This window comes from Gadus chalcogrammus, chromosome 18 (genome assembly GCF_026213295.1).
Source record: "Gadus chalcogrammus isolate NIFS_2021 chromosome 18, NIFS_Gcha_1.0, whole genome shotgun sequence".
In the NCBI taxonomy this organism is placed as follows: domain Eukaryota; kingdom Metazoa; phylum Chordata; class Actinopteri; order Gadiformes; family Gadidae; genus Gadus; species Gadus chalcogrammus.
Genome location: NC_079429.1, coordinates 5,920,988 through 5,947,003, shown reverse-complemented (window position 1 = coordinate 5,947,003; position 26,016 = coordinate 5,920,988). Strand labels below are relative to the sequence as shown.

Sequence of the window (26,016 nt, the reverse complement as noted above, 5' to 3'; positions counted from 1 at the left end):
AAGTCATTATCCTCTATGGTGTTGCTCTGATCAACAGCTGCCTCCTCCTTGCAGGATCGCTCTGATGTCTTATCGTTAGCCCCTATAGTGTTACACAAACCCCCGTCGGACTGCTGTGCGGTCCTCGTCCATGGTATTACTACAATAACACATCGACCGTGGTCTGTTAAAGGTAAGAACCAAGTTAACACCGGTACTTGGGAAGAAGTAAAACTTTCAGACGTGTAACGTGACTTCTTGTTGTGAAATAGCATGCTACGCTAAGCTAGTGAACTACGTGTAGCTACAATGTACTGCTCAGAGTGTAACTAAAAAAACACACAATTACGTGGCCCAGAATGACATGTATGCTTTGTGTGTCTGTTGGGGCCAGATAAACTGGTTTAAAATGTCACGGTGAGGGAAGACGTAAACGTCAGCGCAGAGACGACCAGCTTCCTCCTTCTCTTGTGGTAAATAACGGGGTGTAAGACATTAGATATTACAATTTGATATTTAAACCTCAGCATTGACTCCTTTATCATCGACTTTCCCCCCTTTTTTTCGGTGACGTTAGTATCTAATTTTCAGATTTTCCAAAATTGTGTTGTGCAATACGGTATTTCTCGTGTCCACATCTACAGTCAATGTTAAAAATGGGGTTGAATGTACAATCTTGGCAGGTTTAACAGTATTTTTTTGTTCTGTTATTACGAAGAGGAAATGTGGAAATGATACACTTGTGTGTTTAACTCCAAAAAGGGTCCCCAAATATTGAAATATAATAGTTATTTAATACAAAATTGTTATTAAGTGACCTTCATTTAGGACTACTGTTAAGCGTTTACATAAGTCGTCCCAATGTTTGATTATGCATGGCTGATTTGTCAATCATTAACACATTATGTCAGAACACAATTTATGCCTGTATGAAAGGTGTGTTACCTTTTGATGCCATGGGTAACCTGGGAAGGAAAGGAATAACAATGCATTGACAGCTGATCTCTAGTGAGATCTATACCAATCAACAATGGATCAACTCTGCACTTTTTCCTGTAAAATGTGTGTTCAACGTTGACACGTTGAACACAAAAAATGCATGTGTTCAAATTGCTACACACTGTGCCCTTGCATAAGGAGCATAGAACCTGCACATTGCTGCATAGTTGTCCTTTGCATGTACTAACCCTGCATTAACTCGGGACTGGTCAACAAGCCTTAAAGCCGAAAGGCAGCCCTAAAACCATTTTAATGCAAAATATAATAACCTGAGAATGTGAAACCTCACGGGTGAGAGATATGTATTATATCTAGTCCGGGTGGTCACCCATACATTGAAGTTCCTGACGGGAGGTAATATTGAACAGAATCTAGGGCATTTTAGACAAAGTGAAAGCACTCTCTTTGACAGTTCTCGCTACACTGTCAAAAAGTGAAAGTAAAGTGATGACTCCTCAGTTAGCAGTGATAGTAGACGACCTAGATGAGAAGTAACTAGACGTGTGTAACGTGCTCGCAAGAGCCAATTCGTCCTATGTGCACGTGTTCTTCTGTGCGCGTGTCAAGACATGCTGCTCACTATGCTAATGAGCGAGGTCGCTGAAAGTGAGACCCGCTCACGCGCGCGTTCTTGATGTTATTTTTCATCCACTTTTATAACTCTGGATTTGTACACCTTCGGAGTGATGGTAGCCCAGTGGGTGCGCTCACCAACATTGTTGATTTTACATTGACACGGTGACGTCCTTTTATATGCTATAGACACCTAATTTACCGTGTTCCCAGCCAGGTTTAGGTCGCGGGTTTACTCGCAAGCCGACTTGTCATTGATTGATTAATTGAGGGTCATTTGCATAATGGTATTCTATTTATCCCTACCTCGGCCATTTTTACTATAAAAAAATATCTTAAGGTCGGACATGACTAAGGGAAATGTGTACCACGTTTTGTGTCATTTGAGTTAAGAGGTAATTTTTTCAGAGTTCAAAACTTCCTAGGAACAAAAAATGGATCAACAAAAACCGGTACAGAAAAATCGATGGTTCCTCGAGCCAAAACGGTTCAGCGTGACAAATTATGCCCATATATGGAAGGAAATCACTGCCTAGTGTATTGAATTAAAAACGCCATTGAATTTTCGTACAAGAAAATGCCAACACCTTCAAATTCACACAATATGCATTTTAAAAGGTCATCTGAATTATTTGTTTTTTTTGAATATCCGCTCTGAAATTCAAATATAGCATTTCAAGTCCCTCATTACGGAAAATAAGACTGATGAATAAAATGACAGTGGCTTGCTTTGCAACCACACTAACCAGCAAACTCCCTCGCATCAAATTTGGAGCAGGAAGTGACAGACTACATCAGTGCTTAATCAGATTCATCCTGCAATCAAAGCACATCAGAACAGTGTCAGTCATCTCAAGCTAGTTCCACACTGCTTGAGGACTCTCCAGCCTGACCTCAGTGACTGGTAACTAGCTGAATTAGGCTTCTCTCTGAGACTACCGGTGCATATTATGCAACTAAAAATCCACCTTAGTACTGGGTACTTGGATGAGTGTGCGTGCGTTGGTCTCCTCTCGTCGGTGTCTGACTCGACTCATGATCACAAAACCTTTTAATAGCATAACATTCCCAGAACCCCTTGGGTTTTTACATCTGACATAATATGTGGTTAGGAGATCATATCTTGTTCCAATGACCCCTCGGTCATGTGAGAAAAAAAATCTTGGTAAATCATCAGTGTACAACCGATCAGCATGTATTCAAAAGAGTGGGTGGGTTTAAATGTACTTTTTACTAACATGAGCCAATATAGAAATGAATAATTAATGAATACGCTGTGTCTTGACCTGAGCTGTTCCCCGCTGGCCACCAGGTGACTGGGAGTGGCAGGCGGGGCCATGGCCATGTGGATCCAAGCCCAGCAGCTGCAGGGGGAGGCACTGCACCAGATGCAGGCTCTCTACGGTCAGCACTTCCCCATCGAGGTGCGCCACTACCTGGCCCAGTGGATCGAGAGCCAGCTCTGGTAAGGGGGACGGGCGCCGCCCTCCCAGACGCACTGAGAGGCTCTCATTGCCGGTGGTCGGTCACTGAAAAGGTGGACTATGTCGATTTGGCAGGATAAGGAGAGTGGATGAAGCATGTTAGTATTAGGGCTGGGAATCGATCCGAATTTCCTGGATCGATCCGATTCCGATTCATAAGGATCCGATTCGATCCACGATTCGATCCGATTCGATTCGATATCGATCTATTTACAGACATAATGCAAATAAATACTGTCCCATAGACAAAACAGCTCCATGTGTTTGTGATTGTATCTGTGTACGTGTAAGAGGGACACAGAGAGAGAAGAGTCAAGAATCAAGTATTTATTTTAGACAAAAATCCAAGTATTATTTGAATTTTTTTTAATTTATTTTTTTCAAGATGAGAGAGGGATGAACTGTCCTGTTGGTAGAGCAAGACGAGAGAGGGATGAACTGTCCTGTTGGTAGAGCAAGCTGATGAGAGAGGGATGAACTGTCCTGTTGGTAGAGCAAGATGAGAGAGGGATGAACTGTCCTGTTGGTAGAGCAAGATGAGAGAGGGATGAACTGTCCTGTTGGTAGAGCAAGATGAGAGAGGGATGAACTGTCCTGTTGGTAGAGCAAGATGAGAGAGGGATGAACTGTCCTGTTGGTAGAGCAAGATGAGAGAGGGATGAACTGTCCTGTTGGTAGAGCAAGACGAGAGAGGGATGAACTGTCCTGTTGGTAGAGCAAGACGAGAGAGGGATGAACTGTCCTGTTGGTAGAGCAAGATGAGAGAGGGATGAACTGTCCTGTTGGTAGAGCAAGATGAGAGAGGGATGAACTGTCCTGTTGGTAGAGCAAGATGAGAGAGGGATGAACTGTCCTGTTGGTAGAGCAAGATGAGAGAGGGATGAACTGTCCTGTTGGTAGAGCAAGATGAGAGAGGGATGAACTGTCCTGTTGGTAGAGCAAGATGAGAGAGGGATGAACTGTCCTGTTGGTAGAGCAAGATGAGAGAGGGATGAACTGTCCTGTTGGTAGAGCAAGATGAGAGAGGGATGAACTGTCCTGTTGGTCGAACAAGGTGCGAGAGATATTGTTCTGTCATGTTGGTAGAGCAAGATGAGATGGATATTGTACGGTCATGTTGGTAGAGCAAGATGAGATGGATATTGTACGGTCATGCTGGTAGAGATAGGTGAGAGAGATATTGTACTGTCATGTTGGGAGGGCAAGGTGAGAGAGATATTGTACTGTCATGTTGGGAGGGCAAGGGGAGAGATTAATGCAAAGTCATGTTGGCAAAGCAAGCTGAGGGAGTGATATTGTACACTAAAATTGTAGTGCATGGACTAACTTGACAATCAAAGGAGTAGATGAGGGGGTCATTGTAAGCATGTGTCACCCTTTGCTATGGTACGATACCCTGAATGGTTTGTAGTCAACGTTGACTTTAAATTTTTTCGCGGTTAGGGCACCACCATCATGGATTTACACACAACCAACCAGTGATGTCAAGACAAAGTTTGTGTTGATACTTTGCAAAAATGAACTAACAGCTACCCTGATATCAACAATGGTTTGCTCATTATGGGCTGGCTGTCGTCATATTGACAATTAGTACGAAGTACAACATGCAGCTCTCTGTCTGTTGCTGGAATGTAGAACTCTACCGGCCAAGCAATGGTTTACGTAACCCTGAATCTATTCACCAGCTAAATGTGAAAATCTCAGGCAGGTGTTTTAATTTTTGACCCTGTATTATAGAATGTTATAGAGTTAGTGTTCTGGCTGCGAACCGGCAACTTTCAAAAATAGAAGAGGCAATTATCTTAAACGAAGTCCCGGTTTGGGGACTGTTCCGTGCCGTGCCGGTTCCGTATCCAGTGGAATAGCCTACTTGACTTTAATGGTTTCTATTATTTTCGGCGACCGGTTCGCTGCCGTGCCGGTTCCGGTGGAAATTGGCCTTTACTCTCCCTAAGGTGCTCTCAACGTGTGGGACATGAGCCAATGAGAGACAATTTATTTGTTGACCATAATTAGAATATTAACAATAATAATTATGAATATGACTGTTGAAAGGTTGGGTATGGAATTCGCTTTTTTGGCCATTTTTGCAAAATTACTTGAAATCCTTATCATAACCCGCTTACAGCCACTGAGTTAGAAGTACTGAAATGAAAATTAAACAAGTCAATCATCTGTGGAACGGGCAGGGCTCGAAAAACTCCAGCCAATTATTTCCATTGCCACCGAGTTGCATTGGACAGTAAGTACGTCAATCAAACGGTCGTACTGCACTCCCCCTCCTCCGCGCCCCGCGCGCGACCCCTTCGTGCAGTACTCGTGACCCAGAGCTCGTGACCCAGAGCAAGCTCCTGTTTGTTGTTATCCTGCGGTAGCTACTGGAACTAGTTAATCCACATTTGGACCTAGCAGTAGAAGACAATTTCCATGGCAGACAAGACGCCACCACCATCCCCACCGCCACCACCACCACCACCAGCAAAGAGAAGGAAAACTCTTTTTCAGAGAGTAATTGATAATAAAAACGCTGAAAGAGAAAAACTGAAATCAAGAATAATCCTAGGCGCTGCTTTCGAACGTTGGTGGCAACTGAAGGACGAGAAGGGTCTAAAAGCCGATGCTTGTGTGGCGGTTGACCTAGTTTCAAAGTTTATACCGTTTATACTCGGTAATACCGGTGTTGAGAGGAGTGTATTAATCGGTGTGAAAATGTCCACACCGCGGCAACCCTAGTGAAAACCAGGACTTCCAATACAATTATATGAAACAAACATACATTTTCTAAAAATAGTAATGATTTATGTGACTGTTTAATGTTTATAACATCTGGTGCAACCATAGCTGCGAGAACGTATTCTCAGCAGGGGGTGCTGGAAAAAAAACCTCAGCCTGCACTAGACTCGCAACTCGTTACATTGATAAAAAAGTTATATAGCAGCGCAGCTCAATTACACCAGTGCATGCGCGCACAGTTGAAAATCGATCGTTGTGTCCGCTTCCTTCACACCATGGTTCACATCCAGCTGCTCACAGAACAAGTTTAGCGCACCACCGCTACCCTCGCACTTTTTCATGTAACCTTTTTTCAGCACTAGGTCATATGAGCATTAAATAAATGCTGCGTCTCAAAATGCATTGGACAGCAGCGAGGATGACTCGCTTTGCCACGGGCTGAAAGAGTTCGGAGCGACCACAGCCAGAGCGAACACAGCGGGGCAGAGGAGTGTCAGGAATAGTCTTTGGTGTACACATCAGTACGGCCTATTTGCACTACTGTTTAGTGGCAATGCAGTGTTTTATTCTATGGCTTTTTATTTTCGTATATCATTTCAATGAATACAATTTAGTTATTCATAAAAACAAGATCTGGTCTTCAAATCTTTTTTCCAAATATAGGTCGTCTTACAATGGGGTTTGTGTTATATTCGGACCAATACGGTACAGCGGGCGCTCACATGACGTTAAGCATTTCCTGGTGCATAATGTGACGCTTCAGAACCTAAAATCCCGTTTCTCCCCGTTGACACGACAACACATAACCGGCGTTTTCAGAAATCTCCACTTTGGCCGGAGTTTTTTAGAAATGATCGTTTTCTGTGATAAGACAGGGCCTCGGACAGGGGGTGTTGCAGCACCCCCAGCACCCCTACTTCCCGCGGTACTGGGTGCAACTTACAGCTGAATGTAGTGCCATGTTGTTAAACGAAAACCTACGCTAGCCTGGCTCACTCTCGCGCATCTCTGTTCGCGCTCGTGCATGATTGCGCGTCCAGGTACTTGGAATGGGTGGAGTCAGAGTCAGCGTTGAAGGAGAGGGGGTAGGACCATTTGAGTTGTGTATTTTCAAAATCTGCTGGCGTTTCGCAAATCGCATACCCAACCTTTAACGATCATCCCGAGAAGTCTGATTGGTTGAACCCTAGTTTTCCAAAAAGTATGATATTACGACCGATCAGAAACGGCTGGTTGTACGTCTGTCCAGCCAGTGTCCTCCGCTCAGCCGCCTCATCCGATGAGACCACGGTCAGGTGTGTGATCTTAACCCTCCGCCTCCAGGGACTCTGTGGAGCTCGACAACCCGGCCGAGGAAGCAAAGGCCAAGCACCTGCTGGACAGCTTAATGGCAGAGCTCCAGCGGAAGGCCCAGCACCAGGTGGGCGAGGACGGCTTCCTGCTGAAGATCAAGCTGGGCCACTACGCCACCCAGCTCAAGGTACAGAGGGCCCGCGGGAACGTGTGTGGCAGCGCTTCTCTAAACACCCCGGTGGGTGAACAGGGGTGGCCGGTCCAAACTGTTCTCTTGAAGTGTGTGTGTGTGTGTGTGTGTGTGTGTGTGTGTGTGTGTGTGTGTGTGTGTGTGTGTGTGTGTGTGTGTGTGTGTGTGTGTGTGTGTGTGTGTGTGTGTGTGTGTGTGTGTGTGTGTGTGTGTGTGTGTCCACAGGGCACCTATGACCGCTGTCCTCTTGAGCTGGTCCGCTGCATAAAACACATTCTCCACTCGGAGCAGCGGCTTGTGCAAGAGGCCACCAATGTGAGTTGAACCTCGAAAAGGTTATTTATGGTCCACATATGGAAGCTGCTGCAGAGAGAGGAAGGGCAGAACGAGCATGCATTGGAAACCTGCTCCTTCTGAGTAGTACAAAATACCAGTTCTACTACTATTGCTGCCATTGCTAGTATTACTACTGCTACTTATGCTACCACTGCAATGCTGCAAATACGATATTACTACTGCTCTTGCTGCTAATGATACTAATCCTACTACTATTACTACTGCTAATCCTACTACTACTACTGATGCTATTCATACTACTACTATTGCTAATGCTAATAATAATAATTCTGTTAATGCTACTTTTACTACTTCTGCTAATGCTAATGCTACCACTGCTGCTGCACTAATACTAACGGTCTGTTATGAACATGCTGCCGTGTCCCGACCCCAGGCCAGCTGTGGGAGTGCGGGGCAGGCGTTGGACAGCCTGTCCCAGCGCCACCAGCAGATCAATCAGGCCTTCGAGGAGCTGCGGCTGGCCACCCAGGAGTCTGAGAACGAGCTGCGTAAGCTGCAGCACAGCCAGGAGTACTTCATCATCCAGTACCAGGAGAACCACCGCATCCAGGGTGAGGACGGGCGGGTGCAGTCCGGTGACACCACCACCACACCACTGCTGTTACCGCAAGCTAGGGGACACCTATGGGTGTCCACAGGATGCTACAAGAAGCATGTTCAATTGTAGTACTTAACCGTTCGACGAACGAAGGGAAATGCACCTTTCTAGGGTTTGGATCTCGTAGGAACTTTTTGATTTATTTGTGTCTCAAGAGACACACTTTTGATGGTGCTGAGATGACGGTCTCTCAACATGCCCGAGCTCACCTGTGTCCCTACCTGTTCTTCTGACCCTCCCCCTCTGTATGTTCTGTATGTAGCCCAGATCAACAGCCTGGCGACCCTGCCCCTGGCGGAGCGAACCCCGCGGGAGACCACCCTGCAGAGCAAGAGGGCCACCGTGGAGGCCTGGCTCACCAGGGAGGCCAGCACGCTGCAGAAATACAGGCTGGTAGGAACCACACACACACCCACACGCACACGCACACGCACACACTACAGAAATACAGCCTGGTAGGAACCAAACATACACACATACAATGAAGAAATATAGACTGGTAGGAACCACACACACACCCTGCAGAAATATAGATTAGTAGGAACCACACATACACACACCCTGCGGAAATATAAATTGGTAGGAACAACAACGACCCTCACTCACTCTTTCACCCACAAACACACTCTTTCTCACTCTCAGCCACTCACTCTCTCACATGCACACACTCGCTCGCTCGCTCCCTCACTTTCACACACACTCACTCACTCACTCACTCACTCACTCACTCACTCACTCACTCACTCACTCACTCACTCACTCACTCACTCACTCACTCACTCACTCACTCACTCACTCACTCACTCACTCACTCACTCACTCACTCACTCACTCACTCACTCACTCACTCACTCACTCACTCACTCACTCACTCACTCACTCACTCACTCACTCACTCACTCACTCACTCACTCACACATGCACTCACTCACACATGCACTCTCTGAGGTGTTGAACACAGCGGCTGGTTCCAACCTACTAACCCCCTTCAGCATTTTTCTCCAGCCAACTGCCGACGGCAGTGATGGATGATAATACAAAATGCTCATAATGAATTATTATACCAAAGCGCTTTAGATACTGAGTGTGCGTGTGTGGGTTTGATAGTGCACGGTGATGATGGTACTCAGGCTGTGTGTCTGTCTGTCTGTCTGTCTGTGTGTGTGTGTGTGTGTGTGTGTGTGTGTGTGTGTGTGTGTGTGTGTGTGTGTGTCGGCCCACCGCAGGACTTATCAGAGCAGCACCAGAAGACGGTGAACCTGCTGAGGAAGCAGCAGACGCTGATCCTGGACGAGGAGCTCATCCAGTGGAAGAGGAGGCAACAGCTGGCCGGCAACGGAGGCCCGGCGGAGGGGGGCCTGGACGTCCTCCAGTCCTGGTGCGTTCACCTCCCCAGGGGCTGCTCGCCGCAGAGCCCACGTCAAGCTCCACCCCTTGGCTGTGCCTCGAGCGGCCGCTCACCGCAGAGCCAACGTCGAGCTCCACCCTTTGGCTGTGCCCCGAGCGGGTGCTCACGGCAGAGCTAATGGGAGGAGCTTGAAGCTTGGTCAAGCTCCTCCCATTGGCTCTGCCGTGAGCACCCGCCCCCCCCCCCCCCCCCCCCTCTCGTAACATCACAGCAGGGCAGTGACTTTATCGCACAGGCTTTTCTCGTTGCTAACTCGGGTGGGTTTGACTGAGTAGGGTTGAGAGTTAAACTGTCGCTCAGGAGACAACTGTGGAGGCCACTGGTGTGCATTGTGCCTTAGACCCCGTATTTGAGTTATGGGGGGGGGTTCAGGGCCGTTCGCCCTCAAGGAAACCGGAGCGCCCCTGAAGTGAAGTCTAGGGGGGGGAACGCAACATTGAAAATGTTGCGTTCTATTTTCAATCACTCTTCTTCATTCCAATGCAAGGCAGCAATCGTGGAATGAAATGTGATATGATGCAGTGATGGTTGAACAGCTAGGGGGCGCTGTTACTTCCATAGAGTACCTAGTGAGATTCCACTATATAAACCCAGTAACATAAAATGCAATCATTTATTAATAATTTATTCAAGAGATTAAAATCATTGCTTACAACACAGACTAGCATACTTTGTGAATAAAGTATCTCTTTTTACAAAGTAATGCATATAGAATAAATTAATTCTATATAGCATATATAACCAAAAAGGGGAACACCCCCATCTACAACTTAAACGCTCTAATCCTCAAATCCTACGAATATTTGTGTGGTTGAAATTTATTGCCGTTACCACCGATGGCCGTAATGCTGCCAGCGGGTCCTCACCTCCCTCTTGCGCTCCGTGCTCCACCGCCAGGTGTGAGAAGCTGGCCGACATGATCTGGCAGAACAGGCAGCAGATCCGGCGCTGCGAGCACCTGACCCAGCAGCTGCCCCTCCCCGGGCCGATGGAGGAGCTCCTGAGCAAGCTGAACTCTGAGATCACCGACATCATCTCAGCCCTTGTCACCAGGTAGGCCTGGCGTGTATCGCCCCCATTGAAACCAAATCACAACTCCCTAGACCAGGGGTCACCAACACAGTGCCCGCGGGCACCATGGCGCCCGCAAGGACCACATGAGGCGCCCGCAGGCCTGTTCTAAAAATAGCACTACTCATTCTTGAACAACTCTTTCCCACCTCTTTTAAGTCATTGTTGATAGTTATTGTGCGAAATCATTAACATGACTTAATTAATTAACATGTCTTCACATAGATGAGTATCATTAATCATTAATAGTAATATATAACTAAAGGCAAACTGAGCAAATTTGTTATTTCAGAAGAGTGTATAGAACTGGGTGCCCTTTGTATGACTCAGTACCCATGAAGTAGCTATCAGGTTCAAAAAGGTTGGTGACCCCTGCCCTAGACGTTGACGGACCAATCAGCGCCAGTTGGCGGGAGTTCAAGTGCATGAGGTGTCAGTCCTCGGCTTGGCAGTCATTTATTTCCACACCAAATTCCAGCTAATCCAATTAAATAACTAAGTGAGACTCTTTGGCTCAGGGTAATGGGGTGTCTTCTAATGGGGTATGGGAAGCTCTCTGAGGCTGGAGCTGTGATTAATGGCTTTACAAATGATATGGACCTGTAGATTTGAAGAGCTGTGACAGCGTTTTGACTCCCTGCGCCTTCCTCCAAGAAAGAATATCTGAGCGGTAGATTGAAATAAGGGTGGTGCCACACCAACGTTAATGTGTGTCGGTTCTGTGGTTTGGTTCTAACGTGCGTGTGTGTGTATCGTCCTCTTGTGTGGCCGCAGTACGTTCATCATAGAGAAGCAGCCGCCCCAGGTGCTGAAGACGCAGACCAAGTTTGCGGCCACGGTGCGTCTGCTGGTGGGGGGGAAGCTGAACGTCCATATGAACCCCCCCCAGGTCAAGGCGGTCATCGTCAGCGAGCAGCAGGCCAAGGCCCTGCTGAAGAACGAGAGCACGCGCAAGTAAGCAGACATTTATCGTGAAGAGATTATTCTATTTACTTTATATTAATATGAGTAGAACATCAAGTAAGCAGACCCCCCATTGTGACGAGAACCTTTTATTTAGTTTATATTATGATGAGTAGAACGTCAAGTAAGCAGACACATTATCATGACGAGAACCTTCTATTTAGTTCATATTATGAGTAAAACATGACCAACAACCCCTCATTTAGTTTTTATTATGGGGAGTTAAAAATCGTACATTTTAGTTGCTGACAATGACAAAATGCGTTTATCTTTGCAGTAGTCTGCAAAATGTTTGGTTTAAATCCTGTGAGGTAATGTTTGGCGGTTACAGTGTACAGATGGCTATCTCCAGCTTAACTTCAATAGAGTAAAATAGGGCTGCAACTAATGATTATTTTAATAATTGATTATTTTTTCGATTAATCGATGAAACGGATAAAAAAAAAAAAATTATCTCAAATTCACAGTGCAGACGGTGAAACACCCAAGTTATTGCTCCAAAGTCCCGTAACTATTAAAAGTTATATTAAATGATAAAAAAAATAAAAATACATAACTGGGATAACAGAAAAAAACATACAATGTATGATATACATTTATATATAGTATATAAGGGATGTCCATGGTTAACCAGTTAACCGATAAGATCGTTAATTTTTATTGAAATTGATGCCATTTTCCGAGACTCCTGAACCTTTTCTATTATTTTGTTGAAATAGAACTTGTATTTTTGCTTTAATAGCTGATAAGATGATCATAGCTCAAGATAGGACGTTAAACAGGTCATAATTCCATCTTTACTATCTATTTTATATTGCTGGGAAAACAAGTTTTCGCCAAAATGTCAAATTTCTTTTTTTTTGTGTTGCATTTGAACAAATCAATCATATTACTGAGCCGACCTGAACACATCACATTTGACACTGTACTAGCTCTATATCCTGCCGATTTTAACTTGGATTTGAAACTGGATTACTATTTTTAACTGACGGGACTTTCTACACCGTCCGGTTGTGTTATCACTACCGCTGCTTTGCATGACTGTTGATGCACGCGGTGCCGACTCCGAGCCCGTCTGCAAACCGTCTGCAGCAGCAGCAGCCGACAGAGTTTTCGGTTGGACTAGACGGATACTGAGTTGAAGGAGTTTTTTTAACCCAAAGACAGTGAAGGTACAACACTTTTATATAGGCCTACAGTCCAGTGTTAAGATATTACCAAAATACAAGCTGTGGTCGCTCACACTGAAGCTCGCTGTGAGTGTGCATGAACCATAACCAACCTGTCGGCGGCTGGCTGTAAACAGTGCCGTGCCTGCGAGTGACGTATTAATCGTGCGACTCTACGAATCGATGACCAAATTCGTTGCCAACGCTTTTAGTATTTTTTTTTTATCGATTCGTTGTTGCAGCCCTAGAGTAAAACTAAGGCATCTGATATTAACATGCTGCGGATGGTTGATTCGCAGTAGTAAGGTGAATTGACTGCTCTTATGCAGCGCTCTTCTAACCCATGGCCGCGCCGTACAATGCGCTCCACACATTCCCCCATTCATAAACACATTCATGCACATACGTCGGTGTCAACCATGCAAGGCAACCCTTCAGCTCCCAATTCAGATTCCAAACAAAACTACGGTAAACACAGTGTTCTCTGATCTTATCAGGGAACATTTCAACCTGACCTAGTGTTGACCTGTCTTCTGCTCTTCAGCAATGCTCGATTACCCTGGCCTGACCTAGTTTTCCGTGTTGTGCTCTTCACAGTGACTGTTAACCCTGATCTAGTGTTCTGTGTTCTGCTCTTCACAGTGACTCTTTACCCTGACCTAGTGTTCTGTGTTCTGCTCTTCACAGTGACTGTTAACCCTGATCGAGTGTTTTGTGTTCTACTCTCCATCGGTGAAATCCTAACCCACACCATGCGTTCTCTGTTCTCCTTCAGTGACAGCAGCGGAGAGATCCTCAACAACAACTGTGTCATGGAGTACCATCAGGCCACCGGCACTCTCAGCGCTCACTTCAGGAACATGGTACCTCGACGGAACTTCAGTCACCTTACCCTTTGCTTTTTGTTTAATATATTATTGAATGGCTTTATTTCACCATTAATCAATACACTATGGTGGTTTAGTGTTAGTCGTTTCATCGAAAGTATACATGCAATTTTATATTCAGGATCAAAACCTGATTTAAGTATCTTCGGTTCTGTTGCAAAAGCAGTCGAGTTCTGATTCCTGCCAGCGATTATGTCCGCAAGGCTTTGGCACAGCTCATTGCTAAAGGGGGTCGTTCAAATTCCTTATAGGATCGTTAAAACAATTGCATGGAGATGGTCGTTTTAATATTTGACAGCTGCTCCATCTGTTTTTATTCACGCCACTTCATCACTTTTGACTCCCCATAATTCTCAAAGCATGAGATCTTTTCAGCGTTTTGGATGATTCTCTAGCTACAGTGTTGCTAGTGTACATGAGCTGTGTCCTCAATGTCTGCAGAGACTCAAGGGTAGTGGAAACCATGACAGAAAGCGAACAGACTAGGTTGGCCTCTGTCCCGTTGCAGTTTGTTGAGTTGCCTCTCGAAGGGTACGGTAGTTATACAGTTGGCATAGTGAATACATCGTACAGTTCACGTCGTTTTGGTTCTTTGGTTGAAATGTTTAACACACAGACTTTATTGAATCCAAAGCAGTGAAATGAAGTGTTAACTACTGCATTCATATTATAGCACACAATGTTAATATTTCCATTACAAGTGTCAGTAGAGTGTTGATAGTGTACATAAGCTGCTTCCTCTATGTCTGTAGGGTCAGTGTAGTGTTACTAGTGTACATGTGTAGGGTCAGTGTAGTGTTACTAGTGTACACATGTGTAGGGTCAGTGTAGTGTTACTAGTGTACATGTGTAGTGTTTGTAGGGTCAGTGTAGTGTTACTAGTGTACATGTGTAGGGTCAGTGTAGTGTTACTAGTGTACATGTGTAGGGTCAGTGTAGTGTTACTAGTGTACATGTGTAGGGTCAGTGTATTGTTACTAGTGTACATGTGTAGGGTCAGTGTAGTGTTACTAGTGTACATGTGTAGGGTTGTGTAGTGTTACTAGTGTACATGTGTAGGGTCAATGTAGTGTTGCTAGTGTACATGTGTAGGGTCAGTGTAGTGTTGCTAGTGTACATGTGTAGGGTTGTGTAGTGTTGCTAGTGTACATGTGTAGTGTTGCTAGTGTTTTTGTGTCTTTTGTTTAGGGCTGATTTTCTCAGTTACTAAGTGTTATTTGGGGAGAAGTTCTGAATGTTGCATCATGTTTTCAAACTCAAAAATAATCGTTTGAATAATTGACCAAAATAATCGTGATTATATATTTTTTACCATAATCAAGCAGCCCTAGCTTAGTGTAGTGAGTAGGGCTGTCCCCTGAAAGTGGTTGATTCGAATCATCAGTCGGGAAACCCCGCAGTCGTCTCAGAGAATCTGAGTCTGAGAATCTGAGTCGACTCTGAGAATCTGAGTCGACCGTCTTCCTTTATTTTTATTTTTTATTTTTTCGTCAGTGAGTGGTGTGCATTATTAAAACTAAAAATAGTAAACATTAAAATGCACAGGAATAATATTTATATGGATAATAATTAGAATTATTTATTTTAGAAGGACAGATGCGGCACGACGTGTGCTGAAATGGATACAAATTAAACCATAACGGTTGGTGCACCGACGGTTGTGGTTTTACTATAGCAAATATCACCATAGCCTTCTCCTATAACCATGTACAGAGGCCACCGCAGGCTTAGTATTCAGCATTTGCATCATAGCTCTAATGATAATAATAAATACAATTTGCAGTGATGGAATGTCGTAGTTCAAGCACGCTTTCACTTGCAATTCCTTTCTAATTTCAAAATTGCACTTTTGAGATTTGAGACAATTTTGTTTTCAGCTCAAGTTTAAACTTTCCAATTTACAAGTTTGCACTTAAAACCTGTTGCTTAAAATTAAGAGAAAAAGTAAAGTACATTTGTATTTTGTAACACAGTTGAGCCATTTTCATTATTTAAGAGCAGATTGAATTGAATCGAATCGTGATTAATCGATTCAGAACCGTATGAATCTAAATCGAATCGATTTAGGAAATTGTCCACGATACCAGTGTTGCTGTGGGGTGTTGCTGGTGTAGCAGCACCTAGCTACTGTCGGTGTAGTGTTGTCAGTTGTTCTGCGTCCTCTTGTCTCCGTAGTCTCTGAAGAGGATCAAACGCTCTGACCGCCGGGGGGCGGAGTCGGTCACGGAGGAGAAGTTCACGGTGCTGTTCGAGTCCCAGTTCAGCGTGGGGGGCAACGAGCTGGTGTTCCACGTCAAGGTGAGCGCGCCACGCGAGCACGGCTGACCCTCTCAAGTAGGGCGGAACGATTAATCGAATTCAAACCGACATATGCAAGTCGCAAAGGCTGCGAAAAAAATAAATAATGCAATTTCTTTACTTGATTTCTTACTGTTACTGACTAGAGATAAGTAATATTCATATTTATTTTTTCATTTATAAATTCAATAGTAAAGTAAAGATGTTATATTATGAATTTATCTCAACACATAGGCCTGGCCTAAAGGAAAGAGCAGTTTATATGTTGAATTCTTCCCTTTTGTGTTTGTCATACTATAGAATGATTGATTGATCTCCTGTTTAGTGAATAATACAGAACATAAGAAACTTGGAAAAAAAAAATCGCATTCTAAATCGCAATCGCAATATCGGTCGAAATAATCGCAATTCGATTATTTCCCCAAATTGTTCAGCCCTACTCTGAAGCCCTCTTCAAATTTCGATTGGGAAAACTGTCTGTGAGATATCGCAACTCAAATAGAGATCGAAACAGTTGTATGAGCCTCCACCGAGCCTCCACCTCCAGCCTCCACATGATGTGCCTACCATTGGGATGATTTTCCATTGATGTGTTTTTTTATTGTGCATGATTAGTTGTAGCTTTTGCCTCCTGCCATCCCTTCTCCAGACGTTATCCCTACCCGTGGTGGTCATCGTCCACGGGAGCCAGGACAACAACGCCACTGCCACCGTCCTGTGGGACAACGCCTTCGCAGAGCCCGTGAGTACGCCATGCCCTCCACGCGTCTTCTTAAAGGGGGAGTTCGCAATTTTGGACATAGGGCCTGATTCCCGAGTTAGCCTTGGTGTTCTTTATTATTGGAGACAGTTTTCAACGCATTTCAATCAGTCCTTCTGCATTGCATTGCATTTTGAGGGACTTGCTGTGTCTCAGCAGCAGTGTTATATTCCTGGTAGTAGGCTACGGAAGCGGCGGACTGATACCTTGGTTAAATTCCACTGCTGCTGAGAAAGTAGGCCCTCAAAATGCGATGATGATTCATGCGATGCAAGGTTAGTTTTATTTCTAACATTCTTTCAACACAGACATTTACATCTATAGTCTGGCATTATAATTGATTTACCTCGGGTGTACTGTGTAGTGGGTAAGACTCTTTTATTAACAGGCTAGTATTGAGCGTTTCCGTGCGCTAGCCTAGCACGAGCAAACTTTGCAACTAGAAGGACTGAATGAAATGTGTACCTTCCATTCAGACGTCACTTTGGTTCAAAACATTTTTTTCATCTCAGACCATTCATCTAGAGTTAATTCTGAGGTGGGACAGCCTTTATGCTCTGAGCACGACGCTCATCTTTTTAAATGGGTTTGAGCAGAAGAAAGGGCTGCAATTAAATTCAGGTTTTAGATAAAAGGCACAATGGGGTTTAAGTGCGTCCATTAACTCGACACAATGAGCTTGAACCTCGTTACACCGTCTCGCCTGTACACGGTGTGCCGGAGACGCGCTGAACGAAGCGCGACGGCTCACCCCCTCCCGTGGCTTACACGCGCCCCCCTCCGCAGGGTAGGGTACCGTTCATGGTGCCGGACAAGGTGCTGTGGCCCCAGCTGTGCGAGGCCCTGGACATGAAGTACAAGGCGGAGATGCACAGCGGGCGGGGCCTGGCGGAGGACAACCTGGTGTTCCTGGCGCAGAAGGCCTTCCCCAGCAACAACAACAACTCCAACCCCGAGGACTACAGCAGCGTCACCATCTCCTGGTCCCAGTTCAACAGAGTAAGGAGCCGCCGGGGGGCACACACCGAAGGCTCAGTTATGGTCCCACGTCGACGCAACGCAAGGGGGGTCTACGGACCGACGACGTCCTCGCGGGCCATCCTTGCCTCCACCGCAAGGCCCTGACGTGCGCCTCCCAAAATGTTTTACCTTGTGTCAAGGCGACGCAGCAGCAAGGGCTGTGATTGGTCCACACCGAAACAGGTTCACGACCGCGTCGAAGCGTCTGTGTGTGTGTGTGTGTGTGTGTGTGCGACATGGAACCATAACTGAGCCTTCAGTCTGCTCAATTGACATAGCGCTATCCGTAGTGATACTCCTGTTAACAGTGAAGGAAGGTTCCCTGATGTTGTAAAACGGTCTCTGCTCTGTTGTGTAGGAGAGTCTGCCAGGACGTAACTTCACCTTCTGGCAGTGGTTTGACGGAGTGGTGGAGCTCATGAAGAAACATCTCAAGCCCCACTGGAATGATGGGTAACTAAAGAGAAAAAGGGTTGTGGGCTTGTGGTCACTGCCAACATGATGTATAATAGAGTGCAATCAAACTACTCTTATGGGGGATTTACATTTTTATATCTATATAAGTAATTGAATTGTAATTCTATTTTGCAACAAACAACTTTTTTAAATTTCCCAGAACACAGTTTATAATAACCAGAAACAACTCAGACAAGAATGAAACAGAAAGTATCATTGAAGTTGTTTAAAATGCAGATTAATAGTTTCCCTAAGGTTATATTACAGATAAAGTTAAGAGTTATAAGTAAAGGTCATCGAGGTAGAAGCCGCCTAAATATTCCAGCCATGTCTACGACCGTACAAGACGCAGAGCAAAGCATCATGGGAGTAATGCAAAGCATCATGGGAGTAACGCGGCGAGGCCTCAGTTCCCCCCGATGTGACCCGCGGTGTGGCGTTCTGCTCCCTCAGGGCCATCATGGGCTTCGTGAACAAGCAGCAGGCGCAGGACATGCTGCTGTCCAAACCCAACGGCACCTTCCTGCTGCGCTTCAGCGACTCTGAGATCGGAGGCATCACCATCGCCTGGGTGGCCGAGAACCCCAACAAGACAGGTGTGTGTGTGTGTGTGTGTGTGTGTGTGTGTGTGTGTGTGTGTGTGTGTGTGTGTGTGTGTGTGTGTGTGTGTGTGTGTGTGTGTGTGTGTGTGTGTGTGTGTGTGTGTGTGTGTGTGTGAGAGAGACATAAGGCTGGGCAGGGCTTATCGAATCCAGCGGTTTTAGTCTTTGAGATTACGAATGTGGAAGTCGCATGACGCCTGAGATGAAATCTCTGGAGTTCACATGAACTCAGAACAGAAATGCACGCAGCTTTTAACTGAAGATCACAAATGGAGTTTTGACCTTACCTTATCGGGGGTTTATACGGAGGCCACATGACGTATGATGCATAACAATACAGTCTGCAACCATGGACTGAATAATTTTGAAGTGATGCAGAAATTAAAGAGGAAATGATGAGTTCAACGTTGCAAACCAATATTCAGAAGTTGTCGCCGAAGATTGGTGTTAACTGCATCATTATTTTCCGAGAAACCTAAGTTGTCATGGTAACTTGTGGGTTTTAGCAAACCAGCTGCAGGCGCCTGATGACTCACCTTTCCTTACGAGTTTGCTGTAGCGCTTGAGCCCCCCCTGCTGACGGTATTAGGTCAATGCAAGGTTTCAGTGCCATGGATAAGGACGGCGATCCTGGTCTGATTGTGTTTGGATTTGAATGCGACAATATTTTTTATTACTTTAAAGTGGTAGTAAGAAGGCAAAGCAACCAAAGCCGTATATATTCGTTTGTAGATATTATTTTTTAGATATTGGTAGATATAAGTTTGTAGATAAGAGTTCCATCCCCACAAGAGAAACACCTAGGATTATGTTTGGAATCAGTCAAGTCAATATATGCCTGAGAGAAAAAAACGTACTAAGGAATGACTCACAAATGACAAATAATAATGACTACAATATGATATATTACCATAGAGAAACCTGGAATGAATTGTACAAGCTGCCTCTTGGTTTTGGCTAGAAATCGGATGATTCTTCATCCAACATATTTTTTCTTAAAGAGAAACGACTAACAATACTCAGTCCAGTCTATCGTCATTCGACACCCATGGCCCTCGTCCCTCTGATGGGTAACCTGTTGAACCTCAGTGTATCTCCCCAGCCAGTGACATGTCTGAGGGATCGGGGACTGACCGGGGGGGGCGTGTTTCCTTTCCTCAGGGGAGCGGCTTGTCTGGAACCTGCTGCCCTACACCACCAAGGACTTCTCAATCCGCTCGCTGGCCGACCGCATCAGCGACCTGAACCACCTGCTCTTCCTGTACCCCGACCGGCCCAAGGACGAAGTGTTCGCCAAGTACTACACCCCGCCCCTCTGTAAGCACTTCCTGTTCGGTCCTGGTCTGCTAAAGACCCTCCCACATTGGTGTAATTCGGGGGGATGTGTTTACAACTTTTCATGCTACATGCAGATATTCCCCTGAGTTTTGGTTCTGGTACGACTATAATTGTTTGGAAAGACTTTCTAATAAGGGTACGTTAATTAACATTAGTTATTGCTGTAATAAGCGTTGTTCTATTGCTTTAGTATAGGGGTTTGGGTTTGATGTAAGGGTTAACCCTAACTCAGTAAATGATGTATAAAGGAATACCTTGACATGAAAACCATTTCCTTATCTTGGGCTTTTAATTATGGAGTACTAATTGCATGATTTATGTATCTAGTTCCATCATCAAATTGTTCTATATGAATATAAATGTATTGGATCATGTTTATTTTCTTCACAGCCAAAGCGGTGGATGGATACGTCAAGCCACAGATCAAACAGGTGGTGCCAGAGTAAGTATCTCCACTCTGCATGAACTCTTAACCTCAAAGTCAGCCCTCCACTAAATCCAAACCAGCAGTGAAATATGAATAAATCACACACACGCATTTATATAAAATACAATTTGACAAAGAAAAAGCATATTTCAGCGTTTTCCCTCCAGCTGTATTATGGATGAGTCTCCGAGGCTCTGAAGGGATTGTTCATTTTCAATATGTACGCGATGAGAACTTCATATTTCTCATATTAATAAAATGTTTGTAATGGCAGAAGATGTTGCACCACGACCTGCCCTACATATGAAATAATTCAAACATCTCATCTCCCTACACCACTGCTCCTTCTCCCCCACCTCCTCAATGCTTTTGCAACATCAATCGCGGAAATGGACGAATTAACCATCTTTAGAGCAACGGGTCCTTCAGCTTTTCCCTCTCGTCGGCCCCGAGAGACAATCTCCGAGCACCCCAGAATCCCTTTCCTTGAACTGTTTAGGATCCTTTAAACGGATAAGGACTCAGGATTCAGAGAAAAGATTCAGTGTTCTGAGTGCTCTGTGAATTGTCAGGTCACGAACCAAAATGGGTCGCGACCCAAGAACCATTGGAACCCCAACCCTGTCTAGAATTTCTCTCTGATCCCCTGTTGTTTGCTCGTAGATTTACTACACCCAACCCTGAGCCTGTCTACATGGAGCAGGCCGCCTCCCCCACCATCAGCAACACCACCACCTTCAACATCTTCCCCCCCATGTAAGTCTCTCAGTGGGGAACCCACACCTCCTCTGCTTGTCCCAAGTCTTTCTCAGATCTCGTACTGTGCTGTAGTGTACAAATACAAATCATTTGTTGATCCAGGTTTGACCGTTCAATTTCTGTGTTCTTATCAGACACTGCACCAAAACTTTAATATAAATAAGATTAAGATTTAAGATTTATTTAATGTTATAAATAATAATTAAATAATGATTAAATAGGCTGTCATATGGTCAGTCTCTATGCTGGTCATTTTTTGACATTTTATGGTGAAGTTGTGGTACTCGAAGGTAATTACCTTGAGAAAGGTAGATTATCAAACCACACAAGATAAACTGGAGAACTTTGGAGCTGTGTTAAAAGTAGATGATGGACATATTCTTCATTATTATAATATTTTCGATTTTTCATGTCAATATATTTAGTTTCTGATAGTCGGTCGACAATTTGTGCTGTAACGATGTAGACAATTAAAGACTACAAAAGGTATTTGGAATAAACGGCCGCTTGCGCACCACACCGCTATGCAACAACATAAGACATCGCTGTTTGGTTCGCTCGCACTCAACGATGCTTCTTAGCTGAACAAAACATCGGAATCTCCCCCTCCATCTTAGATGGAAATGTAGGGGGTGCCCCTACCGTTTAAAAGAAAACCCAAGACAAAAGTCAAACCCTGTTCTCCATGAGAATCTTTGTTCCTGCTGCTAGGAGTGACCCAATGCTGGACGCTGACGGGGACTTTGACCTGGACGACACCATGGATGTGGCACGCCACGTGGAGGAGCTCTTACGGCGTCCCATGGTCAACCAGTGGAGCAGTCCGCAGTCCTGAACCCAAGCTATCCAATCAGCAGTCAGCAGTCCTGAACCTCCAAGCTAACCAACCGTCAGTATACAGTCCTGAACCCTTGCTAACCTCAAGCTATAACAGTGCTTAACCCAAGCTAACCAAACAACAGAAACAGTCAGCAGTCCTGAAGCCTCAACCCTAACTCACCAACCAGCAGTCCTGAAGCCTAGCTAACCAACCAGCAGCCATCAGTCCTGAACCCTAGCTAACCAACCAGCAGCCATCAGTACTGAACCCTAGCTAACCAACCAGCAGTCCTGAAGCCTCAACCCTAACTCACCAACCAGCAGTCCTGAGCCCTAGCTAACCAACCAGCAGCCATCAGTCCTGAACCCTAGCTAACCAACCAGCAGTCCTGAAGCCTCAACCCTAACTCACCAACCAGCAGGCCTGAGCCCTAGCTAACCAACCAGCAGCCATCAGTACTGAACCCTAGCTAACCAACCAGCAGTCCTGAAGCCTCAACCCTAACTCACCAACCAGCAGGCCTGAGCCCTAGCTAACCAACCAGCAGCCATCAGTCCTGAAGCCTGGCTAACCAACCAGCAGCCATCAGTCCTGAACCCTAGCTAACCAACCAGCAGTCATCAGTCCTGAAGCCTGGCTAACCAACCAGCAGCCATCAGTCCTGAAGCCTAGCTAACCAACCAGCAGTCAGCAGTCCTGAAGCCTAACTAACCAACCAGCAGTCAGCAGTCCTGAACCCTAGCTAACCAATCAGCACTCAGCATTCCTGAAGCCTGGCTAACCAACCAGGAGTCCACAGTCCTCAACCCTAACTAACCAACCAGCAGTCCTGGGGCCTCATTACAGAAACTTCCTAACTCCGAATCCTATCCTATCTTGAGATAGGAAGGCATTTAGGGATTTTGATATTACAGAAGGAGGTTTCCTAACTTAACTTTATGAAGAAATCCTATCTTATCTTAAGATAGGAATTTAGCCATTACAGAACTATCCTAAGTTAGGAATTTCTTAAGTTAGGATTCCTAAGTTAGGTGGCCATACACCCTTTCCTAAATTCAAAATAACTGTCAAAAACAGAAGAAAATGGTAGCAGCACTGCTAGTTGGTCTGTATGACAATGAAGACGAGGAACATCACAACAGAAATGTGATGGCTAAAAGGCTACCGAGACCGCGTAATGATTTGTTAGATTGGTATTTAAATTTCATTTTATCGCCTGCAAAGACATTTCATTTTTAATTTGGTGGAAGAATTACTTTACTACTTTATTACTACCTCTTCTTGTTCTCTGTAACAATACCCGCCATGACCGTAGTACTAGTGCTACTAGCTTGCCGTCATTAACAAAGATCCTCAACAGTCTCTGTTAACGTTAAAAGTAACTCATTTTATCAATCTCATGCACACTCTGAGTGCAGAAACAGACATAACCTGACGATTGGCGATCGAAAAATCTGATTGAAAGGTTACCTAAATTAAGATAAGATAGGATGCCAAAAATAAGATAGAAAATGGCCAACAGGTTAGGGACTGCTTCTGTAATAGGAAATTAGAAAGGAAATTCCTATCTTTGAGTCCTTAATTTAAATTAGGATGAGAAGTTAGGATTTTTTCGGTAATGAGGCCCCAGAACCCTAACTCACCAGACAGCAGTCCTGAACCTCAGCTAACCAACCAGTAGTCAGCATTCCTGAACCCTAACTAACCAACCAGGAGTTGACAGTCCCTCAGACGGTGGCCCAACCAAAATAATCTCTAGCATGGTGGTAGCATGGCTCAGTATTGGGTCCCATGACGTCCATCACATGCTATTTCATCTAAGAGGAATGTGAACGTCAGCTACACTCTCACTGTTTACAATACGCATGGGTTTGGAGGGTTGCCGAAAGCTGCAGCTAGGTGACAAAATGTTGTGTCTGTTGTTTCTTGTAAAGTTCTGCCATAGCATTCTTTGGCCAAAATGGACAGTGTTCGCCTCTTTTAAGTCTTAGTTTTTTGTTGTACATTATAAAGCCGATTCTATTAATTGGGATAGTTTCTTATTTTCATTGTTTATTCTCCTTTAGAGTACCTAAGCCCCCCTATATGTTTAAAAATAAATCTAAAATGGTGTGTTCGTACCGACAAAACTTTGAATTTGTCTATTATTACATAGTGTGTTCTGTCACAATAGTTCAAGCAGGGACTAGAAGAACATGGAAGAACAGATCATTCAGTGCAGACATCAGAGTGACAAAAATGTCGTATTATAGACCACCAGCCGATGCGAATACGGCAATATCATATTATTTTCATACAAAAAGTGTATTACTCTTGGAAAAGGTTGAATAACTTCAGCAGTGATGTTTGCATTTTCTTTTTTAATCATGTGCGTCAAAGTATACCCACTCAGAATATCTTAAATTAGCGTTACCCTATGTTTTGTGTTAAAATATCTGTAATTTATACTCTTATACCTGGTTAAATATGAAATAGTTGGTATCTTCCTGGTTATAAGTGGCAGGAGGTAGGGGTGAGATAAAACCGGTCAGTGCAAACATCAACGTGGCGTCCAGGCAGGACAAAATAAACCATTTTAATTCAATTTTTTACTTTTAAGAATGAGTATCATGGTTATGATTTATTTGTTGCATGCTGTTTGCGTGTTCTATGTTATCAACTATTATGCATCTATTATGAATAAAAGTCCAACTCATGTTTCATATCTGAAACCCGTCTGCAGCTCATGACGAACCCATCTTAAAACACAGGCACGCATATTTACTCTGTTTTGTCCCATTTCGGAAGTTCAATCGAATAATGTGTATTCAATCCAACCGTCCCCAACATGGCAACAAAAGGTTGGTTCTAGGTCCATTTCGGTTGTCATGTTAAACATAACATGTAGGATGCTTGGGGGCTACCTTGAAAGGCCTTACTGATAATCAACTCTGCAGCAGAGGATTGTCCTGTGGTTGTTCTATCCGTCTAGGAGATCCTAAGCTGTGTTTGTGTTACCAATGACAGAGAAATATCAGGAGCAATCTTCAGGAACAGATAACCAAGTCTCAGTCAATAAAGTAATTATTTTTTTATGAGCGACTTACACATTTTTAAAGAGTCAATGATTTTGTTTGGTGTTTTGTGTCTTTTTGTGTTTTTTGCTTTGCCCGATTTTAGATTTTTGAATGAACATAATTGTGTTATGTACAAATGCAAGTAAGACAACCAGCACTTTCATGCTATGCTTAATATTAACTATGTACTGTCCTGTTCAAAGTCATTGTTTCCTTACCAATGGTGTTGATTTGTCCTTTGTAATTCTGCTAATTGCTTTGTGCTTTTGCTGTTCTTTTGTATAAAGTGTGCAATTGGGAAACTCATTCATTTTTTCAAATAGAATGTGGATTTTTGTTTTACGATGGGATTTCGCATAGGAGCTAATAAATGGTAATGAAGTCGGGAATAAAAGTTTTATATGCAAGCAGACTCTTTGGAAGTATCTTGTTTTCCCATTATTGGGAGGGAAGGCATGTTTCCAACATGGACATATGATAAAATAAAAATCATTGAATGAATAAATGCATTGATGTGCTTCTATTGGTTTCAGTTGGTTTTACACAACCTCTAACCCAATGAGCTAAATCTATTGGAGCTCTGGGTATTCTTAAAATTCTAAATGTAATATACCACAAGTCCTGACCCCAGTTATCCTGTTTTCATACATTTTAATAGTTTAGTTTAATTTGATTTATTTGTCACATACACAATTGTACAGGACAATGCGTAGTGAAATTCTTATGTACCAGTCCGGCTGTAATTCAACTATATAAAGTGCAATATTATAATGATG

General features: G+C 44.2%; 1 protein-coding gene across 2 annotated transcripts; it reads left to right on the top strand.

The window, feature by feature from the left end:
- Positions 1–26,016, top strand: LOC130371075 (signal transducer and activator of transcription 5B-like). Of its 2 annotated transcripts, XM_056576706.1 has the most exons (20): positions 1–172; positions 374–452; positions 2,864–3,016; positions 7,092–7,248; positions 7,477–7,566; positions 7,982–8,159; positions 8,469–8,599; positions 9,433–9,584; positions 10,512–10,667; positions 11,460–11,639; positions 13,593–13,680; positions 15,880–16,002; positions 16,652–16,744; positions 17,549–17,761; positions 18,141–18,235; positions 18,692–18,834; positions 20,002–20,157; positions 20,569–20,620; positions 21,269–21,361; positions 22,076–26,016. In XM_056576706.1, exons 3-20 carry the CDS (start codon positions 2,889–2,891, stop codon positions 22,197–22,199), a joined length of 2,352 nt encoding a protein of 783 aa, XP_056432681.1. In that variant the 5' UTR covers positions 1–172; positions 374–452; positions 2,864–2,888; the 3' UTR covers positions 22,200–26,016. The 2 variants fall into 2 exon arrangements, with proteins under 2 accessions (XP_056432681.1, XP_056432680.1); XM_056576705.1 differs by lacking the exon at positions 374–452.

Coding starts and splice junctions, on each gene's coding strand:
- LOC130371075 (XM_056576705.1), top strand. CDS start 2,889: ATGGCCATGTGGATCCAAGCCCAGCAGCTGCAGGGGGAGGCACTGCAC. Junction 7,567..7,981: donor TTGTGCAAGAGGCCACCAAT/GTGAGTTGAACC, acceptor TCCCGACCCCAG/GCCAGCTGTGGGAGTGCGGG. Junction 8,600..9,432: donor CGCTGCAGAAATACAGGCTG/GTAGGAACCACA, acceptor GGCCCACCGCAG/GACTTATCAGAGCAGCACCA.